General features: G+C 36.5%; 1 protein-coding gene across 1 annotated transcript in view; it reads right to left on the minus strand.

Annotated features, from left to right (window-relative positions):
• Positions 1–5,643: 5,643 nt before the first annotated feature.
• The window catches only part of LOC149778369 (uncharacterized), a 34,364-nt gene continuing 23,408 nt past the window's right edge, over positions 5,644–16,599 (minus strand). The window contains exons 2-8 of the mRNA XM_089939188.1: positions 15,482–15,706; positions 14,285–14,333; positions 13,114–13,274; positions 12,549–12,612; positions 11,665–11,880; positions 10,008–10,121; positions 5,644–8,749 (exon numbers count right to left, since the gene is read on the minus strand). Of these exons, the coding sequence (XP_089795314.1) occupies positions 8,535–8,749; positions 10,008–10,121; positions 11,665–11,880; positions 12,549–12,612; positions 13,114–13,274; positions 14,285–14,333; positions 15,482–15,706 (1,044 nt within the window). The 3' untranslated portion in view covers positions 5,644–8,534. The remainder of the gene's footprint in view (positions 8,750–10,007; positions 10,122–11,664; positions 11,881–12,548; positions 12,613–13,113; positions 13,275–14,284; positions 14,334–15,481; positions 15,707–16,599) is intronic.

Genomic DNA, 16,599 nt, shown 5'->3' on the forward strand with positions numbered 1-16,599 from the left:
CTGTCAGTAAACACAGGGATGTTATCCGGAGTAGCTCCAAGAACCCTGCGAACTATGTCATTTCATTTGATATTGCTGGTTTTTAGTTTTCCGTATCGGTCCTGAAAAGTAACAACCTCATCTGGGTCTATCCCGGATAACGTTAAAAGATTGTCGATTTCATCTTTGGTCGCATATTTTGATAAATCTACGTCGTCGCGTTTTTTTTTTTTCTCTTTGTTTCGATGATAGATCGTCCGTAAATATCAACCATTATTCTTTAGGGATTGTTTAAAATGTTAAATTGGTCAGTGGTATACTCGTGCACGACTTTGTGAGGCGGTTTGGTTGATTTTGATAACACGTCAAGCACATTAATTACTTCACGGCCGCATATTGGTGGATCGGTTAGTGTTTGTGTTGGTAGCGTTGAATACCAAACTGGAATGGGAGTGCTTTACACGTATTTTAGGAATTCAACTGGCGGTGCCAACCCATACGAATCGAAATAAATAATTCCACGTGGATCGATCGCATAAGGAACCCAGTGAGTTCCTGGACCATGCTGTTATCGAGATTAATAATTCCAGTTTCTGGATTATTCGGTTGTTGTGGTAACTGATCTCGCATAAAAACACCTCTGAATTTTTTTATATTTAATCGTTTAGCAGCATCGAGCAAATCAAAATTTGACATCGGTGTCAAAAGCGCTTGGGATACAATGAGGGCGGAGTTCCTGGAAGTCTTAGACCCTTTCCGTGCCATGAAGGCGGAGTTCCTGGAAGTCTTAGGCCGAATCCTTTTTTTTTTTGTATCCCCTCCCAGTTGCTTTCTTTAATGCCATTTCAGCAGCGGTTCCAACAGGTCCTAACGCGGCTGCTTTTGCGACAGCTGGAGCACCAGCAGCTATCAGCGCTGGTATTGCTGCGAGAAGTGGAAATATACCACCGGTTTTAACCATATCCTTGATGGCTTTTGGAGCGAAATCAAGTTGAACACCGGTGCTTGCTTGCTTCGCTTTATTGAAATGTTTTAGTTGAGTTTTAGTCAGCGATAACTTGTTTGGGCCACCATTAGCAATTTGATCATTTTTTAGTGGTATCGTCGTCCCACATGCGCTCGCGTTTTTCGATTGTAATTTTTTCGCCTGACCAGAAGTCAGAGTGACATTAACGTAACTATATGACATTTTTATAATAAACGCGATTGATCTAATTGTCTACATGTTTTCCACTGGTGCATCAACGACTCTCATTCGGCCACCAACACCCTCAAGTAACATTGCGTTATCGCTGAGTATAACAGTAATTGCACTGTACTCAGCTATAGCCCCTCTTGTCACTTGAACTCTGAAGTGCACATCAGCGACAGACTGTCTAGTTAAATCAAAATGCTCTAGTGAAAAGTAATAGATTGGATAATATGTCATAAAATCCAATTGTGATATTTGCAAACCAGTATCAATATTTTGATCACCTGATAGGTATTTCGTCAAACGATGATACACATGTGCAACATGATTATTAGTAAAATTTAATTGTATACTTTCAGATGGTTCTTGATGCCCGTTTATTTTTAAAGAAACGTCAGTAAAACCCAGTGGATCAAATATCATGTGACTCTGTCTTTGTGAGTTATTTTCGTGTAACATCTTGAAGAGCAATGAAAATATGTCGCGGTGCAGAAACTCCCTGCTGTGATGCTGCATGCCATGTAAATAAACCGCTAACGGTACTCTGAGCGCTATCTGTGGTTACTGTAAGCCATGATAACAACGTTTTACCACCTTGATCCATAAAAGAAAGTTGTCGCTGTTCTTCAGCAATTGCCGGAGTCATTACTGGCATCCACAACAAAAGTTTTTTTAGTAATACTTTACTAGCATCAGCAGCACCACCAGCTTCTCGCTATCAGATTTTCTAAAAAGCACAACAGTATGTTTTGCTCCATAAATTACCTTTCGGACATCTCTACAAAATCCAAATATATGCGACAGCGGAATGGCACAAGAAAAATTTCTACGAGTACCACCCAACATTAATTTACGTGTATGAAAACCTAAATTAAATTCTGTATTAGCGCCATGAACCACCGGCCACACATTAGTGTCAGCGTCGTCGGCGGCGCTTCTTGGACGTCTTATAATGTACTGATCACTGTTAGGAAAATCAGAAGTGTCCTTAGCAAACATCATTGATGGACCAGCTGATCATGTATAATCATCAGAATATCTTGCCAAACCTATTATTGTTGTAGCCACATCAACATTGTTCTCAACTGACTCAATCTTTTTTCCGTCAATGAGATATGTGGCGCTTTCAAACAAGGCCATAATTCCGTTATTGACAAAACCGACTTTAAAAAAATTAGCTCCATATTCTGTACTATCTCTTTTTAAAATTTCACCTTCTTCTTCGATAAACGCTTCAGCGGGCAAGAAATATCTACTTGTGTCTTGAATCTGTAATTCAATTCGTCCTCATTGATTTGGATTTTGTATGCCATAAGAATAATACTGAAAATCACGCACTGATTCATTTTTAAGAACCGGTTCGTCTATATCGAACGCTGTGTCGGATTCGCGTTTAAACATTTTATTATAATTTGTTATCGTCTAAAACGAAGACCACTCCCCGACACCAGACTTGTATTTATTTGTTCAGCCCCTTGATTTATCAGCGCTGCTAGTTTTTGATTTGCAGCTTGATTTATTACTTTACTGACATCTGCGGGCATCACTTCGGTGCTTGGTAATTTCACCGGTGGTGGTGGTCTACTTATTAATCGTGCTAGTCTGTCCTTGATTGCCAGGAACGCTTTACTGGCAACGTTACCAATAGCACCAGAAGCTTTATCACGAACAACGTCAATAGCTTTCATTGATAATTGTTTTGCGATCGGTATTGCTTTAGGGGCCATCCTCGCAAATAAACCCCGAACAACATCACCGAATCCACTCCCATAAGTCATCCTGTATACTGGCAATCGTGAATTTACCACCCTAACCATAACTGGTCTACGATGAGAATATGTACGATCATTTTATTTAATTATTTATTTATCTGACAACTAGTCACTGTGGTAGTCATCAACGAGCTCATTCATAAACTCTCGGTAAATATCAATATCCATGATACCACCTTGAAATAATCGCCGAAAGATATCAGCTGTTTCATTAATTATTTCTGGTGAGTTATTTCCAGCTCGCTTTCCTCCTATGAGAACTTCTAGCCGTTGCGCATCATTGAAGATACTGTTAGGACAGGGAATAAAACCACCCACCCCCCAAACCCTCGCCAGTAGCTCCGAAGAAGCCAAGTTCTTCTAAAATATCTTTTGAAGGACCAGGATCATCTTCTGTTTGTGTTTCCTGTCCCCGCGTTTGTTGTCGTTCTATTTGCTGCGTAGGTGGCGAATATGGAGGTGGCTGCGGTTGTGATGCGAGTTTATTATAAAATCTATTTATTTCATCCATAAAACTCGCAAATTTTGGATCAGTATCTCTAGCTTGTTTTTTGCTGTAGTATACACGATATATCCACTTGATGAAATTGGTATCGTTTACGGTAGCATACTCTGGTTTTAAAATTTGTTCTTTTTGATTTAGAATTGCTAATGTTACAGCGGGTAAACGTGCTTCTGGTGTTTGTTTAAGGTGATCAATAACACCCTTGTTAAATTTTGCAATTAGTTCAATATTTTCTTTTACTGGTTTGGGTTTAGGCGCAGTTTCCTTTTCTTTTAATTCGGCGACTTCAGTACGAATTTCGCTGGGCGGAGGTTGAGCTGCAGCTATATCAGTTGGAAGATCTCGTAAAATCTTTTTTGTTTCTTTTAGTTCTCGCAATTTTTTCAACTTGCTTAGCGGTCTGTTTTAATAGTGGAAAAATACCCTTTCCTCTTTCCTCTTCCTCCTTAATGTCATCCTTAGGATCTCCCAATAAAGGCCTTTCAGTGACCGCTGCAGCTTTTTCACTAGCTGTTGTAACGGGTTTAAATAATTGTTCTGTGCCTGTAGCATTTTCAACTTGTGCTTCCTGCCGCGCTTGTAATTTTTGTCTTCCAGAATCTCTCACGGGAAGAAATTTTTTGATTGCTTCTAGTCGCTCTCGAGCTAATGTAGTGGTATATGCTTCTCCAATATTTGCCATTATCAATAACATAAATTTTTAATTCATAGCAGCAGGGAGGGCAACGACAACGAATTGGTTCATTTTTTGTAATCGAAGCGCCGTTAATGGGTTTTTCAACCAGAAACCACATTTGGACTAACTCAGAGAGACCTCCAAAAGAGGCTTATCTCTCCGAGGGTTCCTCTTGAAACGTAGTCGACGTTATTTCCGGTTGAAACCCCACCTTGTGGAGATCTTATTTCGGTATTTGGAACCTTCTAAAGTGTATATGGTTCGCCCTCCCTGCTGCTGATAGAATGCTTCAAAAACCACAACGATATCGTTGCAGATAGAACAATACTTTCAAAAGAGCTTATTATTTCACTTTTAATGTTAGACAATCTTAATTTTTATTTCATCTTTAAAACCAAAACCATTGAAAATACATTACTGGACGCAAAGTAATTTCCGCTTCCTGCGCTAAATCCACTTAGAACAGCACAATCCTCTCTCATGCAGCCATTTTGAATCTCGCGCTAGATACAAATACGCATGTGTGTTCCGGAAAGATTTGCATTGAGCACAATTGCAAAAATAGTAGAAACAGGTGATATCATACCCACATATCATCCATCAGTATCAACCTAAATTTGGGGGATTGATTTATCGGACTAGTAATAAATGTATCAATGAAAACATTCTTTCTTTATTCAGCTGAAAGGCAGGAACTTGATCAATCCCTTATCTTTTGTTCCAAATGTTACCCTGAAATTTAATTTGTGTGTTAATAATAAACACAATATCCTTGCATGTTCAGAAGTTTATAGATACTAAAGAAGCTTGGAACAATAACCAATTACGACAATTCTCTCACTCTCTCTCTCTCTCTCTCGTTACCTTAATATGAGGTAATTATGTTACTGATTTTGCTATAAGACCTGTGTTCATTCTTTCCAAAATTAAATTTCATTTAGGGAGATGAATTTTGGGGTTGTTAGAACCCTTATCTTTACATATTTGTATTTATTAATAAAAACAAGTTTAAAATAAACCAGTGATGTCGGGCTTTTTGCGATGTTTGCATATTGTCATTTCATTGAACTGTTGTAAACTCGGTTTCCATAACTACACAAAAATTATAATGAATATGGATCTGGTATGCGTATGCGTATTCTATATATGACTGGTAAGATCAAATATGTTGGATGAAAGATACTGGCTTTAAGGAGCATCAACTGCTTTTTTCATTTTTTGTGCAAATGAGACTTATAATGGTTCTCTTATGCTCCTGTATATTTGTGACGGAATGCGTGCCAGCCAGCTTTGCTTGTCTAGGGTCAACGATCCACTTTGTACCGCTTTAACCCTTGCCATATGTAGTTAAACGAAACAGTGTTTTGAACAAGTGCTTTATCAACAACGAAAGTGTTACTCCCAGCAGGAAGCAAAACCAATTGCATACTGGAAGAACTTGGCACACAGGTTACGTATATAATATAGCGACATTCCTAGTGCACAAATACCTTAACTCAAAAAGAACAGAAAATCAAACTGATATGTAACATGTATTACTCTGTAAGGAATTCTCAATGATTATTCCCACCATATATCTAGATTTATATAACGAATAGTCTGATTAGATCAGTTTTTTCATCTATAATAAATCCGAAACCTGAGCGATATATCTCGTTGATGCTTGTTACAGATTTCAAGAGTCGGTGCGCAACACGGTGGATCTACGACACTTTGATTCCAACGATGGTGTCAAACATATAGTGGAAAATCTTGACTTGAAGAAACAAGAATGAGATGGCTTGTGGTGCATTTTTTTGGTCAGGTTTCATTTATTATTCATATACACCAAAAGAGAAAACACAATAAAAATAAGTGCATCAGTGCGTATATGCACTTTAAAACGAATCATATAATCATGTAAACCATACACAGTAAATGCACACCACTTGACCATTCCCTCAAAGTCAGGTCCAGATACCTATTTCAATGACATGCCAGAACAGACACGTCATGTATACCACCTTGGGATAGCTTTATGTACAATGTATTTCATCTCACACATATGGGCTGGTGATAAAAATCATCGACAAAAGTCATTATTACTGAGGAAATTGGGATTCAACTCGATCAAAAACAGACGTTTTACCATTGTTCTAACCTTCTTCGATATTAGCACTTTCGGTATTCAATATTTCGTTCATACTTGCTACACGGTACGGCTAAGTTCTATTTTGGGCATTTCAGTGATCCACTTGATCGCTAAAATATGTTATGCCCATTTATATACTTTTTTCTTCTTTTTTCCCCTTGCTTTATTGCATTATTTCCTCTCAAAATAGTGAATATTACAGGGTCCATGTAACTTCACATCACTTAGTAGAAATACTGACCCACAGCACATAAGTTAAATATGAATACGGACTGGTATCGTGGGGGTAATGAGGGTGGGGGTGGCTTGGCGCCTGGTGAAGTAGGGTTGAAGGATAAGCAAACGAATGTTATAACGAATATTGTAACGAATATTGTAATGAATATTATACATAATTGTTTCTTCTGCAGTGTTAACTTCCATTTTGTCTATAAGCAAATTAACTTCAAAAACGTGTTTTTTTAATTAAATAATTAGTACAACTGAAGTATCAGCTGATGACTCTTTAATTAGGTAAGGAAGAAAGAAGTTTAAATCCAAACTAAGACTCCCATCATCATCATCACCATCATTAGATGTTTTAGGCTAATAAGCTCAGATGGACATTGAAGGAACGTCGCGTCTTAGTGATCTAAAGCGCTCACCTTAACGGATCATTGCCATCTTACCTTCGTCTGCGTGGGTTCGAGTCTCGGGTTCGGCCAATCTGGTTTGTGAGAAAGCTTGCCAGTAGCTCCTCGTGGGTCGGTGGTTCTTTCCGGGGTTTTACCGGGTTCTTTCTCCACCATTTATACTGGCCGCCATGTATAGTCTATCATGTGCTGAAAAATGGCGTTAAACCCTACGACAACAACAACGTCGCTCTTTGCACACTAAAGTAAATGTTTGGAAAAAATTAATTGATTTTCATTCATAAACGCAATATTAAATTGGTCTCCGTATAAAGCTTGGTCATAAATATTACACTCTGCAATTTTGAGATGAGTGAAATAATTAGATTAATATAGTAACCAGATCAAGTATGCATTATATCTTCCATGATGTGATTTCAGGTTTAGTCGGTGCCTATTGTCAGTCTACGTGCTTGCTTAACAATTGAATCACAATCCCTTAATGCCCTAATTAATCAAAATGACAAAGTTCGTTGAAAATTTCTCGTAAGCTATGTCTCCCCTAAAAGAAATAGTATCGAAAAATCTTATCAAAAATGTCAATCAGAATTTTCACATTTAGAAAACACATGTAGAACATCTGCATAAGCATGCAGCATCATGATGCAGTGGTGCTATGTATCTTTAATTTATGGTGTGTTCTTAACTTTTGTTTATGATTGAAAGTTGTAAACAGCATGTCTATGTGGCTATCGTTTGGGCACCATTGTTAAGTTGTAAACAAAATGTTTACGTGGCAAGTATTCAGGGTCTGCCTTGTTTACTGTTAGACTAGGTTTTTCCGTTGGAAATCTTCGCATCCTATTACGTTATAGGTAAAGTTAAAATGTGTATAAATAGCGATTTGATAAATAATCCATTCCTGCTTATATCAGACTTAAAATTATGTCAAATATAGAGAATTGTTCACAACAATTTCATAAGAAACCGTAACGGATATACCCAAGAGACCATGCGTGACTGACATGAAATGGCAAACGTAATTCTTTGCGAATTAAGTCTGTTTCAAAACAAAACAAAGCTGAGTTGCGTTCCTAAACAGAAAATAAGAAGATAGCAAGAAAAAGAGCATATTTCATAGTCATTGTCGATTTCTGAGATACAAATTTTCTCATTATTTGTCAGGGTACACCACTGGAATTCATTCGGACCCCTATACTTTTGGACTTTTAGGATTATGTGGGATTTAATTCGCAATAATGTAAGTTACCTTTAAATTTTCACTTTGTGTTCAAGGGAATTAAATCGTCTGATGAATATTACGTAAAACTATTGTCAAGGACTATGTAGAAAATGTTACTATCTGTAGCCTAGTACTATATTTGGAAGAAACTGAACCATAATTACATAGTAAAGTATGTTCATCACAAAATAACTAAATATTTATATCACATACAGAGGTAATAACTGACACACTTGAACTGCTGACACGGATAGATGGTCTTAAGTAGGTAAATTTCAATAGTTAAATCCGTCACAGAATCAAGCCTGGCATTTCCTTGCTCTCATGATGATTACATTTAAATCACCATTACATTCACTGTAAAGATCAAACACATGTATCCCAGTTTATTGAACAGTAGTTGCTGACGTTGTTAAACAGTTTAATTAATTATGATGCATACTATAGTGCGGCCATAAACGAATGAGTTCATATAACTTGTCTCCCGGACATGATGTTTGGCCCACATCACGGTGTCCATGGAGGATATAACTGCTCGAGATTTTGTGATTATCTACCCCGCATGCTATCAGCTGTTTCACTGCGTTTAGAGTTCTGTTGTTCGGGACGTGATCCGTGAAATCCCCAACGATGCAAATTCCTGAAATATATGATCAGGATTTACAAAGGTAGTACGCAGCAAAGAACGAAAAAGAGAAATCAAGAAAATCAAGGACCATAGGAGTAAACTTGTACTGATGCTCTTGCGATTCGGTTGCTTCAGCTTCCTAGATATTTAAATTATTATTTTATTAAAATATAAGATAATATTATATTACATATATGTATGACTTTGTCCGTATTAATGTTGAATTCCCTAATATTGGGCTTAATTTCGGTTCAAAAAGCACTCTTAATTCTGATATTATAAGGGCGAATTGGGAGGCATTCCCATTATCCCGATTAAAATATTACATTTAACCATCTCACAGCGTCGTGTAGTTAGAATGCGTAAAGTCCCCGAGCCAATGGGCAATGATGCTGTTACAACTTTAAGAAGATCGGTTTACAAGAGAGTACATAGAATGTTTTAAAGCATTCAAAAGTAAACATGTCTTCATCACATTATTTGAATAAGTACTTTGCACATACTAAGTCGTACCCGCTTCACTTCAATTGTTTACAAACAAATTTAATTCAGAAACGAACAGTGGGTGACACTTAAACAGGTACTTGACCTTCGATAGTGTCCGCAAGTTTTCCATTCCTGTATTATTACTAGATACTAATTTTTTGTAAATTATTGGACCAACGCAAACAGAAGAATTTCATGCAGTACTGCTAAGACATTTGGCTGCTGTAAACTATGGTTACCCTTTTTCTGTTCTCATAAAATGCATTTCTTTTCAAAATAGCATATTGTAATTTGTATAACAAACTTGTTGGAGTTGTTTAAAAGACAATCTTTCATAGATCTTCTCGCAGGATTTATATCAGAGAAAATTTGAAAGTTGCGCTCATTACGGAGATTAGTCTCTAGCATTACTTAACTAGGGAAGCATAGACAGCGAATGTATGTCCTTTTTTTGACTAATACGATACAGGACACAACCCATAAACGGAAAGACAAATCAAAAAAAAAACAAATAAAACCTCATGCACGTTCCTGTCTAGCGTTACGATCACATAGTGTTATAATAAAATCATATTCTAGAGTTAAGGTGTTTTGCATACAAATGGGATCTAGTTCTTTTAGCTGGTGTAACCGTTTATAATACATGATTCAAATGTGTCTATTTAATACACTCCAGAAGTCAGCTAACGAGAAACAATCACTCGAGACAATACTGTTAATGTTACAAATTCGAAGTATTTCAAAATAACATTATCAAATGCAACACAATGCATGCAAACTTCACCTAGACCGACACTGTTGTAGTTCAATGTGTGTGCGCCTATTTCATCCCAGCCTCTGCCTTCATACACGTTGCCGTCTTCCCCGACTAGGAAACTGTAGCCAATGTCTGGCCATTCTGCAATCGATTTAACAGATACAATAAGAGACATAGGGCTGAATAGTAAACAAAAGTTGTCTTTATAATTAGACTTATTTTCGGAGTATCGAGTTCATTTACCAGTTTCAGATGTCACTAAAGCACTCAGTTTATAAATGCATAGCAAATGCCTATCAGGAAAAAGGAGCGGATCAGATTTCCTTAGAAGAAATATCTTTCTGGCGAAATGGTATAAAGATGAATTGCAAACACTCTTCCAAACCAAATTTATATACATTAATATGATGTCAGAACACTAAAAATGTCATTTTTTAGACTGAGCTGATTGAGATTAATGTTTTCAATGCAGCCTGACGTGGTGTGGCGGTAGGTGTCAATAAAAACCAAAGTAGACAAAGAAAAGTGGATAAATTTGATACTTTATTGACACAGACGTGTGACGAATCTTTGGTTATAAACTAATTAACTGAAACATAACAGACGAATATTCGAATCCTATCCGGATACATCCCATGAATGTTCGAAACCTATCCGAATGCATTCCATAAATACTCGGAGAAAAACATCTGGCATCCTTTTCAGCGATGCGTTATAATAATGTTATGTCTTCGTGATAACCCGAGAACATCTTTATTTCCAACAATAAAACGAACGAACATAAATTATAATGAGTATAGGAAATTACCGAAAATGCAGTATCGCTTATCGACTTTTCAAAATGGTAAAAGAAACTCACACAGACCATTCTCAAATTAGCTCTCAACTCTTCAACTCAAACCGATCACTAAATTAGTCACAGGCAAGGTGAGAAAAGCACAAACGTAACTTGCCCTGTTTTAGTGCGACCTTGCAAGGAATGTGTCATTTGTGCATATGAACCTAATCATTTATTACGTAGAAATGAGGGTGAGGAAAACGTAATCAAAATAAGGCAAAATAGTTTCCCTTATTCTTTTCCAGAAAGGAAAACATGTCTGTAATACCGGTAGTTAAGTAAATTTTGTTCGTGCAGGAACAGACTGGTAAAACCGGACCGTAATACTATATAATCAATTTATGTCAGAAATATGATCGATCAACCAAACCTTCGTCTCAGTTCCAAGAACAACGATGAAATAATATAGTCTACCAAACATTATAAGATTCAGAAGAAAAAAAATAACTTTTCCTAGAAAACTATTATAACTTACCTTTCACTGTCCATCACCAACATAAATGTTTTCAGCCTACACCTGCAAATATGTGAGTTAACGTTTCCCTTCAGTATACTGAATTGAAAGCATTAGATTACAATCCTGTGCTACTAGTGATTTTTTTATGCCTTCAAACCATGTAGATATACGTCAATGTTAATAACTTATACATACAAGTTTTACCCATAGTTTCAAATATAAAAAGACAAAGTTTTGCTGCCATTATATATATATATATATATATATATATATATATATATATATATATATATATATATATATATATATATATATATATATATATCTTCCCTGCTAAGTCATAGTATTGATATCAATACGTACGGTGGCTGTCCGATATCAATACGTACGGTGGCTGTCCATGTGATAGGTTTGATAACCTCGCACTCTGGTCATGCATTCATCTTTAGTAGTACAGCCGGGTGTGGCACCGTGGTGTATAAAGACATATTTAGGGGTCCCTGGAAGATGACCTATATTCTCTGATGGGGCCCTTGCTCCCCAGTCCGAACGGGATATGATCTGAGGACAGCCGTTAAGTTGAACAGTATTATGAGCTCCTGATGCTTTGAAATAAGAACAAATATTGAATACGATTGATTTGTATATTTTAAGAAAGACGAATGTTACTTTCGTTCCACTTTGTCATTTCTGAATAGAACTAAAATGTGTATTTCTGATTCAGTTCAGGGAGAAAAGAGTTCTATTTTAGCTATGGTAGACAAGTAGGGACTCCTGCCAAACCTTACAAAACAAATTTCATTTAAAACTTCATTAAACAATTATACACATTATTTGGTTTTCTTAAAATTATATTATGTCTACAGCAGGAAATGAACATTTAGAATTTATCAATTTTGGTTTAAGACCCAGTGTTTAACTTGTGTATTCCTCATCGCTTATGTTTCTTTTGGTTTACAACGATGTTATATTTCAGACTGTGAATTGATTGTCTTGAGAAACATACATATAACAAATACTTTTGTTTGAATATACTAACAGTCAGTTAGTAATATTTTATAGAATGTATCTCCTAAATCAATATATATGACAACAAAATGCTTTTGCCAGCTAAACCATAATTATTTAAGTGGATTCATTTTCAAACAGTAGATTGTTTATGTACTTCTATGTTCCATTTCATTTACTAAATAATTTATGTCTGTTACTGATTTATGTTTTTATGTCGAGAGTTAATACATTAAACAAGAGTAGAATGACACAAAATACTCACAGGTGATGTTAGTCCCATTTGCACAAGTACTAATATGAACATAAGTTCCGGCAATCCAGGCATCCTATCAAAACAGGAACGAGTTTTAATAAACATACAGTTATATTGAAAATGCAGTTACATCAATATTCTTCCAAAACACTTTTGAGTAGTGTACGTATTTGTGAAGCAAAATCGTGGAAAATGTGGACATGTGCTTTAGAAAAACCATGACTCGTAGCTCTAAGTTATGTCTTTGAGCGGAACCAAATGTTCTCTTCCAACAAGAGGTTGCTTGAGATTTTACATATAGATGGGATGAAGGAGATAAACACTTTAAAATCGTTTGTATATTTTTTTTCCTTAGATTTGTCTTATTTTGTGCTTTCAAATTATTTTATTGTATCTTGATAAAAAAAGTTGATGCTTGCCTTCAACAGCATTTCTCTCCCTTTGATTCATTATAGCTTGTTTGCCCATCCATGTGTGATATTTCGTTATTTCTCACTCTCATTCTCTCTCTCTCTCTCTCTCTCTCTCTCTCTCTCTCTCTCTCTCACACACACACACACACACACACACTCACCTGCCCGTGATAGTCCACGTTTAGCCAAGTGTAACCGTCCGCTGATTGCCTGTGATTTTTGTACGTCACACATTGATGGGTTGGCAACGTTGCCAAGGCTGGGGAGTGTAAACTAGCTCCCGTCCTCACGTTCACATCATCTGTTGCGCATACGCATTGCTCTAACAACAAATAAAAATCGCAATAATTCATAAGTTGTTGTTTTACATCTTCTTTCAGTTAGAGTTACTACGAATCGACAAGCAAGATATGGAGCTCTGATTGACAACATCAAGTTTCACCATGTTAACTATGTTATTAATTTGTAACATAAACCGTCAGAAATTCTTGCATTTCTTATTTTGAAATTTTGGTAGTTCTGATCATTAAACCAAGTCTTACCAGCAGATATCTTGGCATGTTCAACCCATTAAAAATCAAGCCCTGATACTTAGAATTTAATCGACCCTCTTGTACAAACAATACAAAAACGCTAAACCATTTCGAGTCTGAGATGAAGCTATAAAGGATTATCATTGAGAAATTATGTACAATATTTGGAACTTTATATGAAAACTATTCTTCTCGGGCCTGCAACCAAGTGCATATTTTCCTCTACGGCGTACCCCAAGTGCATCTCTTCGTCTAGGGAGTGCCACCAAGTGCATCTCTTCGTCTAGGGAGTGCCACCAAGTGCATCTCTTCGTCTAGGGAGTGCCACCAATTGCATCTCTTCGTCTAGGGAGTGCCACCAAGTGCATCTCTTCTTCTAATCAGCGATCAAAAGTAAAGTCTTCTGCCGACGTCTCAGTCTTCTATATTATTTTATTCAGGCCAAACATTTCAACAATGTCCACTTAGAATTTCTTCTTTGGAAGAAAGTTTATCATGTTTGCGAAATAATGCCCACTTCATTTAAAATTTAGATTTCGCTTCATGGTGTGTATATACGTGTCCAGGAAACATAACCTAAGTGGCTTGTACACAAAATAGCAACAATGTATCTCTTCACCTTGTGGAAAGCCTCTTAGAATAAAATGAAGACGCATTTGGACTGAAAAAATCAACGTGTTGTTGGCATCTGTAATCCCATTTCTGGAAGTCCATTATCTTTTCTTGGAAGAATAGAAGTATAGCAATTTTTATTAGAATGCGTGCTTGTGTGACATAACTATTCCAATATTAAACTTACCTGTGATGCAAGCTCCTATGTTCACGTAGTTTTTCGAAATCCAGGCATTCTGTAAATTGAAAGAGAATCACTCTGAGCGAAGTAGATATTTATTATCACAGGCACATGTCATGAAAAGTTTATGTAGCTTAAATTTAGTTCAAAGTACTGACAAACACCAAAAACAAACACACTCTTCAATGAATTGTCTTGTCGGCAGATATATTGATTTTACTTCATAACAAAGGAAATCCAGTCTTTGGAATAGAAAATAATACACACACATACACACACACACACACACACACACACACACACACACACACGAAATATTAGAGATAAAGTGAAAAAGGAAAAGAGTTTATTACAGTTTAGGCACCCTTTCATAAATCAGAACTTTCAAGCTGAAGGATCAAAGAACAATGTATGTTATTTTATTCATTAAAAGTGTCTAAAGGTCTTTTAACCATCGTGCATGAAAAAGAAATATAAAAACACATAAATCAGAAAAGGCAGCTGGGTGGAGGGGGTAAGGGTGGGCAGTGTCATCGCAAGCTTGTACTGAACGAAACGGCGCCTAGGGTGAACGTCACTTTTGCCGCCCACACCCATATGAAAAAATACCGCAAGATTTGTATTTGTTAAAATTGTTTAAATGTATTAATAGTCATGAGAATAATAACTAAACTTAGGTTATTTTAATGAAAAGTTGTATGTTTATTGATGTTAAATAACAATCAAGAAAACATACTCCGCGAAATAGCGACAGGCCGGCATCACCCACCCTGTGGGCGTGTGTGCAATTTAAATGTCGAAATGATCTTGATGCATTGAAAATCCGTTCATCTAGTCAGGATCATTTCTTTTTACTTTCTTGTGACATGTGCACATTTAGTTCAACGTCTCTCTCTCTCTCTCTCTCTCTCTCTCTCTCTCTCTCTCTCTATATATATATATATATATATATATATATATATATATATATATGTATGTATATATATATGTGTGTGTGTGTGTGTGTGTGTGTGTGTATGAAAATGTGTGGTTGGTTTGGCTCGATCTGCAGATAAAATGAATACCTAATTTCTATATTCTTCTTTATTCTATATCTCGACATCGATTTTAGCGCCATCAAAATGAAATAAGCAATCGGTCCATATCTATGTTTTAATGTTTACTCCGTTTGGGTGTTCTGTAGCTAGCTAACGTAATACACACCTGGCCATTGTAGTCAACGTTCGCCCAAGTAATACCATCTGTCCCGTGCTGGTCATGTTCCATGTAAGGCAGACAGTTTCCAGCAGAAAGTGCCGTCAGAACGTGGTCGTGAAGACTCGGTCCAGCTCTAACATTTATAGAACCTTTTGCGCAAGCGCATTGTTTAGAAAATACCTTTTCTGCACATGAAAGTAAAAGTAGACACGCAAACAACTGTGGAATCATCTGAAAAATATGTAAAATTTTAAAATTTACGAAATTGGAGACGATGCCGTTCTTCAGCAAAATCGTTCCAGTTTGCCCGTCTGCCGTTTGTTTGCTATCCACGTATTAAAGCAGCTCCAGGAGCTATTTAAAACAATTCCTAATTGCCACATGTTCTTCAAAAACATATTCTCTGAGGTTCTTCTGCTCAATTTTTAATCATAATTATTTTCCATTTTCGCATCTGCGGTATTCGCTAGCCAGGACAGCATACAATACAATAAACTTATGTTTCTTCGATGTGCTGCTATCTGATCTTTTTAATTTCTGCAGATATATAGTTTCAGAGTTTTCCATTAATTTTTCCTGTCAAGAATATGTATGTGTGTATTCATTGACTTATATAAATTGGGTTAAGAAGGTTATTTATGGTGAATCTTATTCTAACATTAAATAATTTGCCGTCCGATCTCTACTTGTGATTAGTTATAAAATAAAGTACTCACTGTATCAGTACAACTGGAATTGTCGAATTAAGGAATATTGCTGCGTCGTATGTGAAAAGCAAACATGGTGTCCAAAACTATTCCACGTAGTCTATCAAATGTTTAGCCAGTGAACCCAAAGCAAGACTTTGAAGCTGTTGATCCAGTTATGAATAGATGTACTGTCACGTTATAAGTAAGGAACAATAGCCAGATTGCAACATGTATATGCTAGACCCTGAGGCTAATTATTCGCTTCATAAATGTTGCGAGTGTCAGCCTTGTGAACAATGAGTGTCAAAACGATGTGTACACAGCTGGCCGGCCGGCTTATGTTACGATAGTGTAAGCCGACATCAAAAGGACGGGTGGGAAGACAGTTGTTTATAACATGGACATATGAATTTGTTACTGGCGCCTTATTTGGCT

This window comes from Sinohyriopsis cumingii, chromosome 17 (assembly GCF_028554795.1).
Source record: "Sinohyriopsis cumingii isolate HCF-2022 chromosome 17, ASM2855479v2, whole genome shotgun sequence".
NCBI lineage: Eukaryota > Metazoa > Mollusca > Bivalvia > Unionida > Unionidae > Sinohyriopsis > Sinohyriopsis cumingii.